Below are 13,551 nucleotides of genomic sequence, written 5' to 3'. Positions count from 1 at the left end.
TTTTAAATTAGCAAATTAATTTTTTTTAATAGATAAAATGTCACCATTAATTTGATAATTTAAGGTTATTTATACATGCTTTAACATGATTTTTATAAAATATAAAATCTAAACATATATAAAAAAAAAATTAAGTCTTAAAAAGGCATTTTTAAGTTTTTTTAGAACATTAAAATCATCTTAATGTTTATGATAATTGATAAATAAAAATCCAGAGGGGTGACTGCCTCTATTTGCCCTCCCCTGTGGACGCCCTTGCCTGCACTATGAATCATGATTGTATTTAATCTAGTTAATATTTTCTATACTTAAGGAAAAATGAAAATTTTATATTTTAAATATTTTTATTATTTATTTTTCATTTATAATATACCTACATTATTTTAGTATTTCTATTTAGTTAACAGGCACTTCATATAGAGGTATAATATTGTGCTTTGTAACGATAAAAAACAATGTTTTATTAATTCAATTATTGAATTATATACATATTTATGTAAGAAATAAAATAAAATATTACACTTTCATATTTCAATAATTCAATGTTGGTTTATTAAAAATTTGTTTTAAATTTTTAAGATCTAAGTCATTTAATGCCGAAAAAAATATGTACTGAAACTGAATCAGCAGACTTGAATATTGAATCATCGGTGTCAGGTATTGTTAACATTATCAAGTTAACGATTTTAATAAATAATACAATTTTAAATTTTATAGTTGAAAAACCTGAGTTAGAAGTTGAAATCCTAACACCAACTAAATCTTTTCAAGATTTAAGAACTTTAATGCCGAAAAAAATATGTACTGAAACTGAATCAGCAGACTTGAATATTGAATCATTGGCATCTGGTATTCATTTTAAACATACATATTATTTATAAATTTGTAATTAGGTAGATAGCTGTGTATTTTTTATCCAATTTTTTTATTAAGTTTAGTGATTTGATTTTTTTTTAGTTTTAATAATCAAAATGGTTTACATAAAAAATAACTAACAGTAGGTACCTGTTAAATAAAATTTATATTGACTAAATTAATTTGTTTTAACAAAAAATATTTTATACAAACTTATTGCTTATAATAATTAAACTTATCTCTTTTAATTATAATTTAAAGGTAAGAAAAAAGTTATTACTTTCTCAGTAAATTTAATGTAGTCCAATACTAGTCAGTAGTCAATGACTATTCATAATAAACAATAATAGGTATAGTTATTCAAGGTATTGGGGAGAAACAGTTAAGAACAATTAATTTTACATTTTTACTTAAAAAAAACTTTAAATTTAAAAAGGCATGATTAACATTAACACAGCACACTCCTATTTTATTGATTAAACTCTCTTATTATTTGATTATTTTTTTAACTTCTATATTTTTGTTTATATCATAGATGAAACCACATTAATATTTGACAATGATCCTGGTAAATGGCCAAAGTTGATACCTAGTAGCCTAAGAGGTTATTTCTTAAATCTTGGTGTTTGTCAGCCTTCCCCTATGGAGTTGAGTAACTGGCAGTTTCCAAAAAAAAATGACTCTCACGGTAGTGTACGTTGTTTTCATGAAAAATATTATTTTAAAACACAGTTATGTGGTGAAATTATCAAACGTTCGTGGCTATCATACTCATTATCTCTTGACAAAATATTTTGTACTACCTGTAAAATATTCGGTTTGCCAAATGCTCAAAAACTTACAATTGCTTCAGATGGAACTAGAGATTATAGAAATATAAAAAGAAATATTGAAAATCATGAAAGTTTTAATGATCATGTTCAATCTGTTTTAAGTAGAGCATTATATGAAAGTCATAATCGTATTGATGCACAAATTATTCAAGGTTCTAATATACAAGTTTCTGAAAACAGGGAAATACTTAGGGTTATTATTGATTCTTTGATATTTATTGCTCGTCAGAATATTGCACTGCGAGGTCATGATGAATCAACTTTTTCAACCAATCAAGGAAACTTTTTGGAATTGATTAAAATGTTTGCCAAGTATCATCCAACATTACAGCACCATTTAAATACAATTGAACAGCACAAACGGAATCGACTTACATTCTTATCGCACGATACCCAAAACAAACTATTAAGTATATTATCTAATATTGTTCGTTCAACAATTTTGGATGAAGTTAAAAAAGCTGTTATATTTTCTGTAACGATAGATACCACTACTGACGTATCAAAATTAGAGCGGTTTTGTTTAGTTGTCAGATATGTTTTTGGTGGACAAATCTATGAACGTCTTCTAGCTCTAACAACTACCCAAGATTCATCTGGATTTGGCATGTTTCAGGTTTTTGGTAATATAACTGAAAATAATAATTTAAATTGGAAAGAACATCTTTGTGCTCAAGGATATGATGGCGTTGAATCAATGCAGCGAGTGTATTCTGGTTTGAGAACACATATACAAAACCATAACCCACGAGCGATTTATATATGGTGCTTTGCACATGTACTTAATTTAGTCATTGTAGACACTTGTGACATATGTTTAGAAACCAGGAGCTTTTTTGGCGATGTGCAGGCATTAAATGAATATATGAAAGCTCGCAAAAGAACGGCTAAATTTGTAGAACTACAACACAAAAACTATCCAAATAAACCTATACGGCGTCTTAAACATTTTTCGACTACTAGGTGGACTTTTCATGATAGAGCATTAACTGTAATATTTGAAAAATATAAAGCATTAGTACAAACATTACAGTTTTTACAAAGTTCTGATGATTCTGACCGTGACTCGTTATCAAAAGCAAAAGGTTTAGAAACAGCTATAAACTCTTACATGTTTGTTATTACAATGATTATTATACAAAAAATATTTTCAATTACTTCTCCACTGTCTAAATTAGGGCTTACGATTTCACGTGTACTTAAATACACGGGTACACGTGTAATTATGAAACTCGTGTATTGATCCGTGTATTTAATGTTACACGTGTATTTAATATTACACGTGTATTTAATATAACACGTGTATTTAATATAACACGTGTATTTAAGGGCTTGAAACCGAAAAATTTTTTTCCGGTTTCGGTTTTTAACGGTTTAAACCGTTATTCAAAATCGGTTTCAAGCCCTGTTTAATATTACACTTGTATTTAATATAACACGTGTTTTTAATGATATATAATAATTGATAATGTATTATAAATGTTAATAAATTTAGCATATAGAAAAAAACAAATTTAACAGTAGGTAATAAATAATAAATATACAATATTAATAGAAGATATTAGTCTCACATTCCAGTCTTAGATAACATAACAACATTATAAATTATAAATAATATTAAACAAAAAACATTAACAACAAAACAAATAATAATAAACAATAATTATAATAATTTGTATAAGGTTATAAATATATTAATCAATTAAATGTCTATTTTGATACAAAAAAACTAACGTGTTTACATTTTCTGGGAGTAAGCAGCTCCTTTTTGGTGTAACAATATTTCCGGCAGTTGAAAAACATCTTTCAGAGCTGACTGATGTAGCTGGTATTGTGAGATATTTCTTCGCACATTCGGAAATGATTGGATACTTGATTGTTCTTGTATTCCACCACTCAAAAGGATCCAAATCAAATCTTAGTACTGGTTCAGCCAGATAACCTTGTAATTGTCTTTTTGGATCATTCATATCGATCATTTCGTCACCGTATAGGAACTCCATGGCACTTGTATGTGAATTTTTTGTATGTTCCGTAACTGAAACCTGTGGATAATTAGTTTCAAGTATATTTTGCAACTCTTTTCGAATATCATCTCTTGAATCATGTGACTCATGTTCTAAGTCCTTATACCTTGGATCGAGTAAAGAAGATTTTTGACTTAGGCTTACAGTACTTGAGGATGTCCATTCGAGATTAAAACGGCTTTTTATTTGTGTTATAAGTGATTGCTTGAAATATATTTCAATATCATCTTCAGTGTCATTTATTGATAAATGTTTTTCTATTACTTTTTGTAGTAATGGTCTGACCATTGAAACGGGAGAATGCTTTTCATCACAAAATAGTTGCGTTATTATTTGTAGTGGTTTGAGTTTTTTGATAAGAAATTCTAATGGTTTTGTTGTTCAAAATTCATAAAGCGTTCAGTTTTTTATATTTAAGGATTAAAAATTTAATGCAATGTTTTATGTAAACAGTTTATAATGTTACCAAAAAATCAGAAAAAAGTATTCAAATTATAATTTTTTATATACATTGTCCAATGAAAATCAATGATAAAACTATGCTGTGGTATGACCGTCGACCAACAACCTTTATGATATCACGTATCTTACTTAGTAACAAAAATTAAAACAAATAAATGTACCTTAATGGCTGACAATTTGTTGGCTTCAAATTATGCACTAATTTTAAATGTCGACCTAATGATCCTGTAGTTCCACCAGCACATGAAAATTCGTTGACATCATCTTCATCACACATATTACAATATCCTTTGTCTCCAATACGTTTGGCATACTGCCATACCCAACTTTTTAATTTAGACATTTTAGAAGTTAAAATACGTTGAGCTTGAGAGGTGACACTTGAGACTGAGAGACGGCGGCAAACATAATATAATATGGTATCGTTTAATTTGGTCTTTGGAGTATATATTATAAAATAAACTAAGAGTTTATCAATTATTATCTTTGTTTGATAAACCTATTTTTGTTATTCCCATTATTTACTTTTCATATATTATTATTTATTAGGCTTTTTAATATTTGTTACGGGCTCAGCCATCCATGTCTTTTATATTGTTATATGATATAATTGATAAGCAGCGAAATAATGCACTTTTCTATAGATATAATCTTCGTAATAATTATTGCACACACTGAGCATAATATAATATAAGTATAATCTGCAACGACGTCCTTGACCATCGAACTAACTATAATGTATACTATAGTGTACGCCTGTGTACAAAAAGATGTTATAAAAGAAAAACACAAAATGCATAATAAAAATATTTATAGGTATAAAATATAATATACAAAAACAGTTTAATAATTATTAATTATATTAAAATATTATAACGAACAACTGTTTTGCAACGATAACGGCATCCAACTGATCCAACTAGTTTTGACTTTTGACTGATAACAATTGTTTTGTTTTAACTGACGGAATAGAGCATGTTCTATCACAAATTATATAAAACGATTTAAAAACAATTATATAATCGAATAAATTCAAGTTCGAAAAACATTATATAATCTGTGGTTCTATTTCAATAACACACGATTAGTCATGACTAGAATTTACTAAAGAGCAAAAGTGTTTTGTGTTGACTATTACTTATCAGTGTGCGGGTTTTATATGTGTTCTATTTTTAATTAGTCATAATAAACTGTCAATTGTCCGTCGCGTCGTCAGCCGCTACGCGCCAGTGTGCTTCGACGTGTTGTTTGTTAGTTAATTAGTTCATTCTTTGTCTTGATTCCTTAAACTTCAATACAATTATGAGTGTAAAACGTAAAATTGACATTGAGAACAGGAGTTATAAAGAAAGTTGGGAGAGTGATTACTTGATTGCTAACAATAATGGAAAGTTGCAGTGTTTAGTGTGCATGAATATTGTTTCTGTGCCTAAAGAATATAATGTGAAAAGACACTACACAACAATGCATGAAAAGAAGTATGCTACGTATACAAATGAAAGTCGGCGTGCGTTAGTTGCAGATTTGAAGAAAAAGCTTAAACAGCAAACTGGTATGTTTAGTAAAATATTGCGATCTCAAACGCATTCTTTGCATGCATCTTATGCCGTGTCGCTTGAGCTAGCAAAGGCAAAAAAACCTTTCACTGATGCCAATTTAATTAAAAAATGTGCCGTTGAAATGGCCAAAGCTTTTGAAGATTCCAAAATGGCGGAGAAATTTGAATCAGTGCAACTTTCACATCAAACCATACAAAGAAGGGTTGTTGCTATGGGTGAGCAAGTAGAAAACTCTATGCTTAGCCTGGTTAAAAAAAGTTCGTATTTCTCACATTGTCTGGATGAAAGCACTGATCAATCAGATGTTAGTCAGCTGTTGATATTCGTGCGCACTACTTTTGAAGATTTTACTAGTAAAGAGGAGCTATTTGATATTTGTCCTCTTTATGGAACAACAAAAGAAAAAGACGTCTATGAGGCTCTGAAGAAAACAGTTGACAGAATTGGAGGCTTTAATAAATGTTCAGCCATAGCAACAGACGGGGCCTCATCAATGACTGGTAAAAAAACTGGATTAGTGGGTCTGCTTCGAGAGAATGGTGTTACTTGTCCGACAATACATTGTATTATACATCAGGGAGCTTTATGTAGAAAATCAGTCAAGCAGGATCAAGTTTTTCAGACCGTGATTAAAATTATAAATATGATTAGAGGTGGAAATCGATCCCTTTTACACAGGCAACTTAGGCAGTTTTTAGTGGACACAGAGGCTGAGTATGGAGACTTGCTAATGTACAACCATGTAAGGTGGCTGAGTGCAGGAAAGTGCATGGAACGATTTTTTGCCATAAGAAAGGAAATCTCTCCATTTCTTAATAAATACGTTTCATCCGATACAACTGAACTGGAAGAGAAGTTTCAGGATCCAGAATTCTTAAGACAGTTAGCTTTTATAACAGATCTGACTAATCACCTTAACAGTTTAAACTTGAGTCTTCAAGGAAGAAACCAGACGGTTTCAGATTTGGTCGGAATAATAAACGGATTCCGGAATAAGCTAAACGTGTTTAAACATGCTTTGGAAAAGAACAACCTAACACACTTCACTAGCTGCCTGAAACTAGCAGAAGAACCCAACAGTGAGAAAAATATTGACTTTTCATGCTGCAGTTCACAAATTCAACAAGTTATTAATGAATTCAATACACGATTTAAAGATATTGAAAGTCTCAAAAGCAGTGTACTGCTTTATAATAATCCTCTTGGAGCATCCATTGAAGATCAACTACCTGACTTACAACTTGAGTTATGTGACCTTCAAGCTGACATGTTCCTAATCACCAGACAAGAAAAGGGACCTGAATTTTTTAAATTGCTGTCTAAGGAGAAATTCCCAAACCTGCGAGATTTTGGACTGAAAATGACATCAATGTTCGGAAGCATATATATATGTGAAAGTGCCTTTTCCTACATGAAATACATTAAAAACCCCAACAGAAGCAACCTTACCGATTCTACCTTACGTCATCTCATGAGACTGTCTACAACTGAACTGGCAGTGGACATTTCTTCATTGGTGGATGAAGCCGATCGACCACAGTCTTCACATTAGATATATTTTCATTATTATTACAATGTTTGTCTTAGTTCTTTAAAAAACTACCTCTACATTTTCTATATGTATAAAAAATTTAGATGTTGAGCAATAAAAGAAATAATACTACTTTTTTGTTTTAATTATTTTTATACCTCTCATTATTTTGTTGTTACTTTAACAAAATTAGTGTATGGCCCGCAACCAGATCAGCGGTTTAAGTTTTGGCCCTTGAGGCCTTGCAAGTTGGACACCCCTGTTATAAATATTAAAACCAATATTTATGTAAACAATTTTATTCTATATTGATTATCAAATAAAAAATATAATAATTATAATGGAATAAAATTCTAATTTCAAACATATAACAATAATCTGTATTTTCAATAATATAATTAAATATCTATTCTCGTTATAGTTTATGGGTACATAATATATAATATTATTTATATTATTTTGTTAGGTAATTAGGTATGTTCATTTCGATTTATAACCATTGGTACCCTTAGGCGTTGCCGATAACAAAATAAATACTTTGATATATTTGGTATATTAAGAATATTATGTAATCTTTTAGCATATATTATGTCAGAGATAAGTGAGTTAACAATTATAGGTATATAGGTAGGTAGATGATAATAGATGATAGAAAGCTGAAGACACAATGAAAATATATACAATGAGTCCATGAATAATTGAAAATCCTCGAATTTGTATTAAGAATCGCACACCAATTACTCTTTAGATCTATGTCATTTCGGATCGACATATATATTAAACATCTTATCTTATGATGATGGTTAAAGAAAATATTTTTGGGAATTTTATTTCATATATATGTAGTATATACTGAACATCCTGTCCGTAATCTATGAACACGGACCAGTAAGTCAAGAGCTGAATTTATCTAGTCTTACGGATACACAGCTATGTAGCAAACTATTAATTTTTTTTAAAACCTCTGTCTAATAACACAAATTCCCCTTGTTTCAACATTAAAAACAGGTATTTCTGTATTCTCATATCTATAACTACTAAACCAATTATCCATCTATTCAAATGAGTAACCATTGTTCTAGTATTTAGGAAATCAGTGTAAAAATAGTACGTTTTCTCTATAATCACTATGGTCTTATTCTATTGTATAGAATTATTATTGCAAATATTACAATTTAAATATAGGGTAATAATATAATATATCCTAGATTGACAAATCATCTACGTACAGAATCGTTTTTCAACAAGGTGAAACCACAGAAATTTTAACTAAATACATAATGGATGTTTTAAAAAAAATACAACCTATCCAATCAATCAAATAGTTGCTTTTTCGGGTGATAGTTGTAACACGAATTTCGGTGACGTCGCAAGAAAAGGCATAAAAAATGTTTATACAATTCTCATCAAAAATTTAAAAACAAATATTTCTGTCATTGGTTGTGCGGCTCATATCTTACACAACGCAATGCAAACCTGTACGGATATTTGGTAAATTGGCATTCAATCCATATTCCATAGTTAATAAAATATTTCAATATTTTCATATATATATACAGTCTGCATGGAGCAAATCAAAGAATTTTGTGATTTTGTAAATGTTGAGTAGAAAATATTTTGGGTACTGTTAAAACACGATGGTTATCTTTATTACCACCTGTTACTAGAATTTTAGATTTATTTCCAGCATTAAAATCGTATTTTCTAACTCAAGATAAATGTCCTACAATTTTGAAACAGTTTTTTGCTAACCCTGTTTCAATAGCATGGTTGTACTTTATTCAAAGCCAATTGAAGGTAATTTGTGACACAATAACGAGTATTGAAAGCGACAATATTTCAGCAAGTAAAGTATATGAAGAAAGTGGTATGTGGAAAAATTAGGAACAGGCAGCCGAAAATTTTTTACATCAAAATTATCTTTAATCATTAAAGACCTTGATAAAAAATAATAGTTTAAAAATAGAAAACTCATTAGCATAAAATGTATATACTTACACTGTATAATTTAAAAATAACAATTAATCAGTTTTATGATAGGGTTCATATCAGGCTTTACATAATACAACATCACAGGTAATCCACATCATATTAGATCGTTTTTCTATTTTCTTCATACAGCACAACTTACAACGTCTATATGATTGTATACTTTAATTCATGTTCATTATTGACCACAGAAAACAAATCTTTACCTTTCGTAATATTGTCTTCGTCGTCCGAAAATTCTTCGTCGGTAATCTCATTATTATCTAAAGGAATTTCTTCATTTAACCACTGAAGTAACAAATCATCATTATTATTTGTCATTTTAAAAAAAAAATTATTACTATGGTTAAATAATTCGGACTGTTAACACAGAAATGTGTATAGCACGTAAAAAAAAACACGATTTTACAGATACGTCGGCAGTAAACAAACACGTATGACGGGGACGATTACTAGTCGACAACTGACTAAAATATGTCTACCTTATATATTATCAGTGTTGTGCACAGATAACTTTAAAATTATCTAGATAAGATAACAGATAATGCGTTGAAAATTTATCTAGATGAGATAAATAGATAACACTTAAAATATTTATCTAGATAATAGATAAAAGATAACCACATTTATCTAGATAAAAAAACAGATAATTAATATTTTTTATTGTAAATCTGAGGATAGTAATAATGTTTTGGTTGGGCGTTTTTCTTCTTCTTCCCAAGTTAAGATTTCTGCGTCATAAGTGTATTTTATAATGAAGAAAAAACTAAGAAAATAGTTAAAACTATTATTTTGCACCTAATCTGCTTTTTTAAACATTAAGATTAAATGTAAATAAAATACTTTATTGTTCAAAATTGTGTTACAGAATTTTCTCTATAAAATATATTTAAATAGTTAAGAGTACATAATAAAACATCAGAAAAACATCATTAAATACTTAATAAACACAAGGATGATGGTGTTTATTAAAGGTGTTGGTTAATAGCGTTTTTAATATTTGCTCCGTTGTCGGACACTATAGTGACAATTTTACTATATATTTCCCATTCATCGAAAATTAGTCTAAGTGAAGCAGCAATATTCTCCCCAGTATGTGAATCATGTACTTCCCTTGTTGCAAGAACTGGTGAGTATAAAATATCATCGAATATGAAATGGCATGTAACTGTAATATAGGCCTTATTAGAGTCGGATGTCCACATATCTGTAGTAACTGATACATTGAGAACAGTTCTTAACATACCCTTTAATTTTGAAACTATAACGTCATATTCAGTAGGTAATAATTTTGTCGATAACAATTTTCTACTCGGAGGAGTATAAAGAGGCTGTAAAATTTTTGTGTATTCTTTAAAACCGATATTGTCTACGATAGATAGAGGCTGATAATCAGAAACAATCATTTTTACTAACGCCTTATCTATTGATTTATTGTCAGCGTCACTAAGTTCATTTTTTTTTGCTGAACCATATAACCTAAGTTGGCGTTGACGTTTTACCAAAGGCTCTAAAGATTGTTCTGATGTTGTTAAAGTGTTAGGTAAAGAAGAAGAAATTGATGAAGATGACGGGGCCGTTAAATTGTTGACAGTTTGTAATTCGGAATCTGGATCTTCCTCATTTACAAATGCTGTATTTAAAGTTGATGGATGTTTTCGTTTTAAATGATCTATAGAATATAGATAAATAAAAAACATATTGTTATGACAAGTATTGTATATTTTTTATGACGAGATTAAAATTAAAGTTTTTATACGTTTTAAAAAATTAATGAATTTTAGATTTTTAGTAAAGCAAAAAATTGGTTTACAATAATTTATATGTTTTTTTAAATGTTTTTAATTTTATTTGAGCCACTTAAAATTCTTAAATCTATTCTCTTTTTATATTTATGGTAGAAAAATTTAGTCTGGTAGTATTTCAAACTAAGCAATATGCAAACATTTTCAATATTTAATTGTATATGCCAGTGGTTGTCAACCTTTTTGGGTCCACGGCTCCTTTTGATTTTGAAATAAAATATACGGCTCCCATACGAACATTTAAAATAAACAAATTTACATTACTTATAATAATTTTAATCTAACTTTATTTAATGATAAACATGTAATTAGGTATTAATAATAGGAAACATTTTTTTACATACAATTAAAAAATTAATACATTAATAATAATTTTAATTTTTAATGGGACGGCTGTGCTTGTTTTTGTTGCATTAAATCATCAAATCGTGGGGTAAATTTTGATAGTGCGATTCTCATTTCCTTTTCGGTATTTAGTTTTCCTCTGTATTTACTTTTGATAACTGCTAAGGCCGAAAAACCCGTTTCACATAAGTATGAAGAAGCAAATGGAATTAAAGTCCTGATAGCCTTATTGGCTACGATCGGATATTGCTTCTTCATAGCTATCCAAAATTCTGGTAAAGATAATGATACAAATTTGGATTTTGATACTGAATCTGAGTACAAGTCTATCAGTTGTTCTTGTTCAGTAATTGTTAATTCTGACGGTAGATCAGTAGTAAAATGATCTTTAATCCAATTTCGTTGTTGATCGTCCTCGGGAAAATAATTTTGGAAGTGAACAATAAGTTGTGATAAGTGTTCCATGAATACTAATTTGATAGATTCTATCAAGTTTAAATTATTTTCATGAAGGAACATGTACAATGTGGGAAAACAGTCATTTAAAGCACCTTCATCCATTTTATTCTTCCACAAGACTAATTTTCTTTTAAAAGAAGTAATTTTTTCAGTTAACTGCAAAATGTGGGTCTCATTACCTTGTAAAGATACTAAATGTATACATTGAGTTTTTCAAAAATATCACATAAGTATGATAATTTTATTAAAAAGACTTCATTTTCAAATTTTTCAAAATATTTTTTTTGTTCAAGAAGAAAACAATGTAGTTCTTTTCGAAGTTCAAATACTCTTTTCAACACGTTTCCTCGTGAAAGCCAACGGGAGTTGCAATAATACAAAAGTGAGGTATGCTCAGCTCCTATGTCTTCACACATTTTTTTAAAACACCGGGACTTTATAGGTCGAGTTTTGATGAAATTAACTATTTCAATAACAGACAGCAAGACTTCATTAAGACTTGGACTAATAATTTTTGAAGCGAGAGCTTCTCTGTGAATAATACAGTGCGTCCATACAGCGTTAGGGGCTTTTTTTTTAACGAGTGCTTGTAAACCATTATAACAACCTGCCATAGAGCGAGCTCCATCGGTGCAAACACCAAAACATCTGTCCCAAACAATGTTGTTTTCAATTATGAAAGAATCTAATATATTAAATAAATCTGCTGCTTTTGTTTCACCAACAATAGTTTTACAAAAAAGTAAATCTTCATGAAACACGTCATTTACTACGAACCTTACATAACAAATAAGATGGGCATCATTATGGCTGTCAGTTGCTTCATCCAGTTGAATGGCGAAGTCATTTCCTATTAGTTTTTCAATTAATTGATCATTGATGTCTTCAGCCATATCTTGTATTCTACGACTAATAGTATTATCTGATAATGGCACATTTTGAAGTTGTTTAGCAGCAGCATCCCCAATCATAATAGACACCATATCCATAGCGGCTGGTAAAATTAGATTTTCTGCGATAGTATGAGGTTTTTTACTCTTTGCTATTCGCCAAGCTACTTTATAGGAAGAAAGTAGTGCTTTAGAAGGAATTGTAGTTTGTTTTGTAAAAATATGTTTTTGTTGAGCCATAGCTTTTAATTTTGATACGAAATAATCACGTGGTTTGTTCACCAAATTTCCATGAACTGTCTCCAAATGGCGTTTCATTTTATTTGGAAGCATACTTTCTACAGCCATTACTTTCAAACAAACAACACACTGGGGATGTTCTACGTTTGCAACAACAGTGATAGTAAATCCGAAATTCAAATAACTATCATCATATTTTCTGATTTTTTGTTTCTTTTCAATATTTGAAATTACTTCTGGATTATCACGTTTTCTACTAGAATTCAAAAACTTATCCATAGTTATAACTACTATTATTACAGAAAAAATACACAACAAATAACACAGAACAAAAAAAGATCGTAATAAATATCGGTCGATATACGTAGCCGTAGCGCATATAACACACTGAATACAAAACAGACAGGCGACAGCGGTGTGCGTTTTACAACTGATAGATTATATTAGAGGCAAATCATTAAGTACCTACCTAATTGTAAATAGTAATCGAAATATGCTATTACTCGATATCGCAAGCACGGTTATCGACGGTTATCTCACACATGCAACATGTAAT

At 29.5% G+C, this 13,551-nt stretch overlaps 3 protein-coding genes across 3 annotated transcripts; 2 read left to right on the top strand and 1 right to left on the bottom strand.

Moving 5' to 3' along the window:
* Positions 1-593: 593 nt before the first annotated feature.
* On the top strand, positions 594-2,931 carry LOC132926221 (zinc finger MYM-type protein 1-like). Its single transcript, XM_060990561.1, has 3 exons — positions 594-657; positions 718-849; positions 1,391-2,931. Exons 1-3 carry the CDS (start codon positions 594-596, stop codon positions 2,929-2,931), a joined length of 1,737 nt encoding a protein of 578 aa, XP_060846544.1.
* A 2,548-nt stretch (positions 2,932-5,479) lies between these two features.
* On the top strand, positions 5,480-7,288 carry LOC132926220 (general transcription factor II-I repeat domain-containing protein 2A-like). Its single transcript, XM_060990560.1, has one exon. It carries the CDS (start codon positions 5,480-5,482, stop codon positions 7,286-7,288), a length of 1,809 nt encoding a protein of 602 aa, XP_060846543.1.
* A 2,936-nt stretch (positions 7,289-10,224) lies between these two features.
* On the bottom strand, positions 10,225-13,274 carry LOC132926219 (protein FAM200A-like). Its single transcript, XM_060990559.1, has 3 exons — positions 12,167-13,274; positions 11,556-12,056; positions 10,225-10,928 (listed from the first exon to the last, which is right to left on the bottom strand). The coding sequence occupies exons 1-3, from the start codon at positions 13,272-13,274 to the stop codon at positions 10,225-10,227; spliced, it is 2,313 nt and encodes a 770-aa protein (XP_060846542.1).
* Positions 13,275-13,551: the final 277 nt, after the last annotated feature.

Source organism: Rhopalosiphum padi, chromosome 3 (genome assembly GCF_020882245.1).
Source record: "Rhopalosiphum padi isolate XX-2018 chromosome 3, ASM2088224v1, whole genome shotgun sequence".
Classification (NCBI taxonomy): domain Eukaryota; kingdom Metazoa; phylum Arthropoda; class Insecta; order Hemiptera; family Aphididae; genus Rhopalosiphum; species Rhopalosiphum padi.
This window is presented reverse-complemented; position numbering and strand designations above follow the sequence as displayed.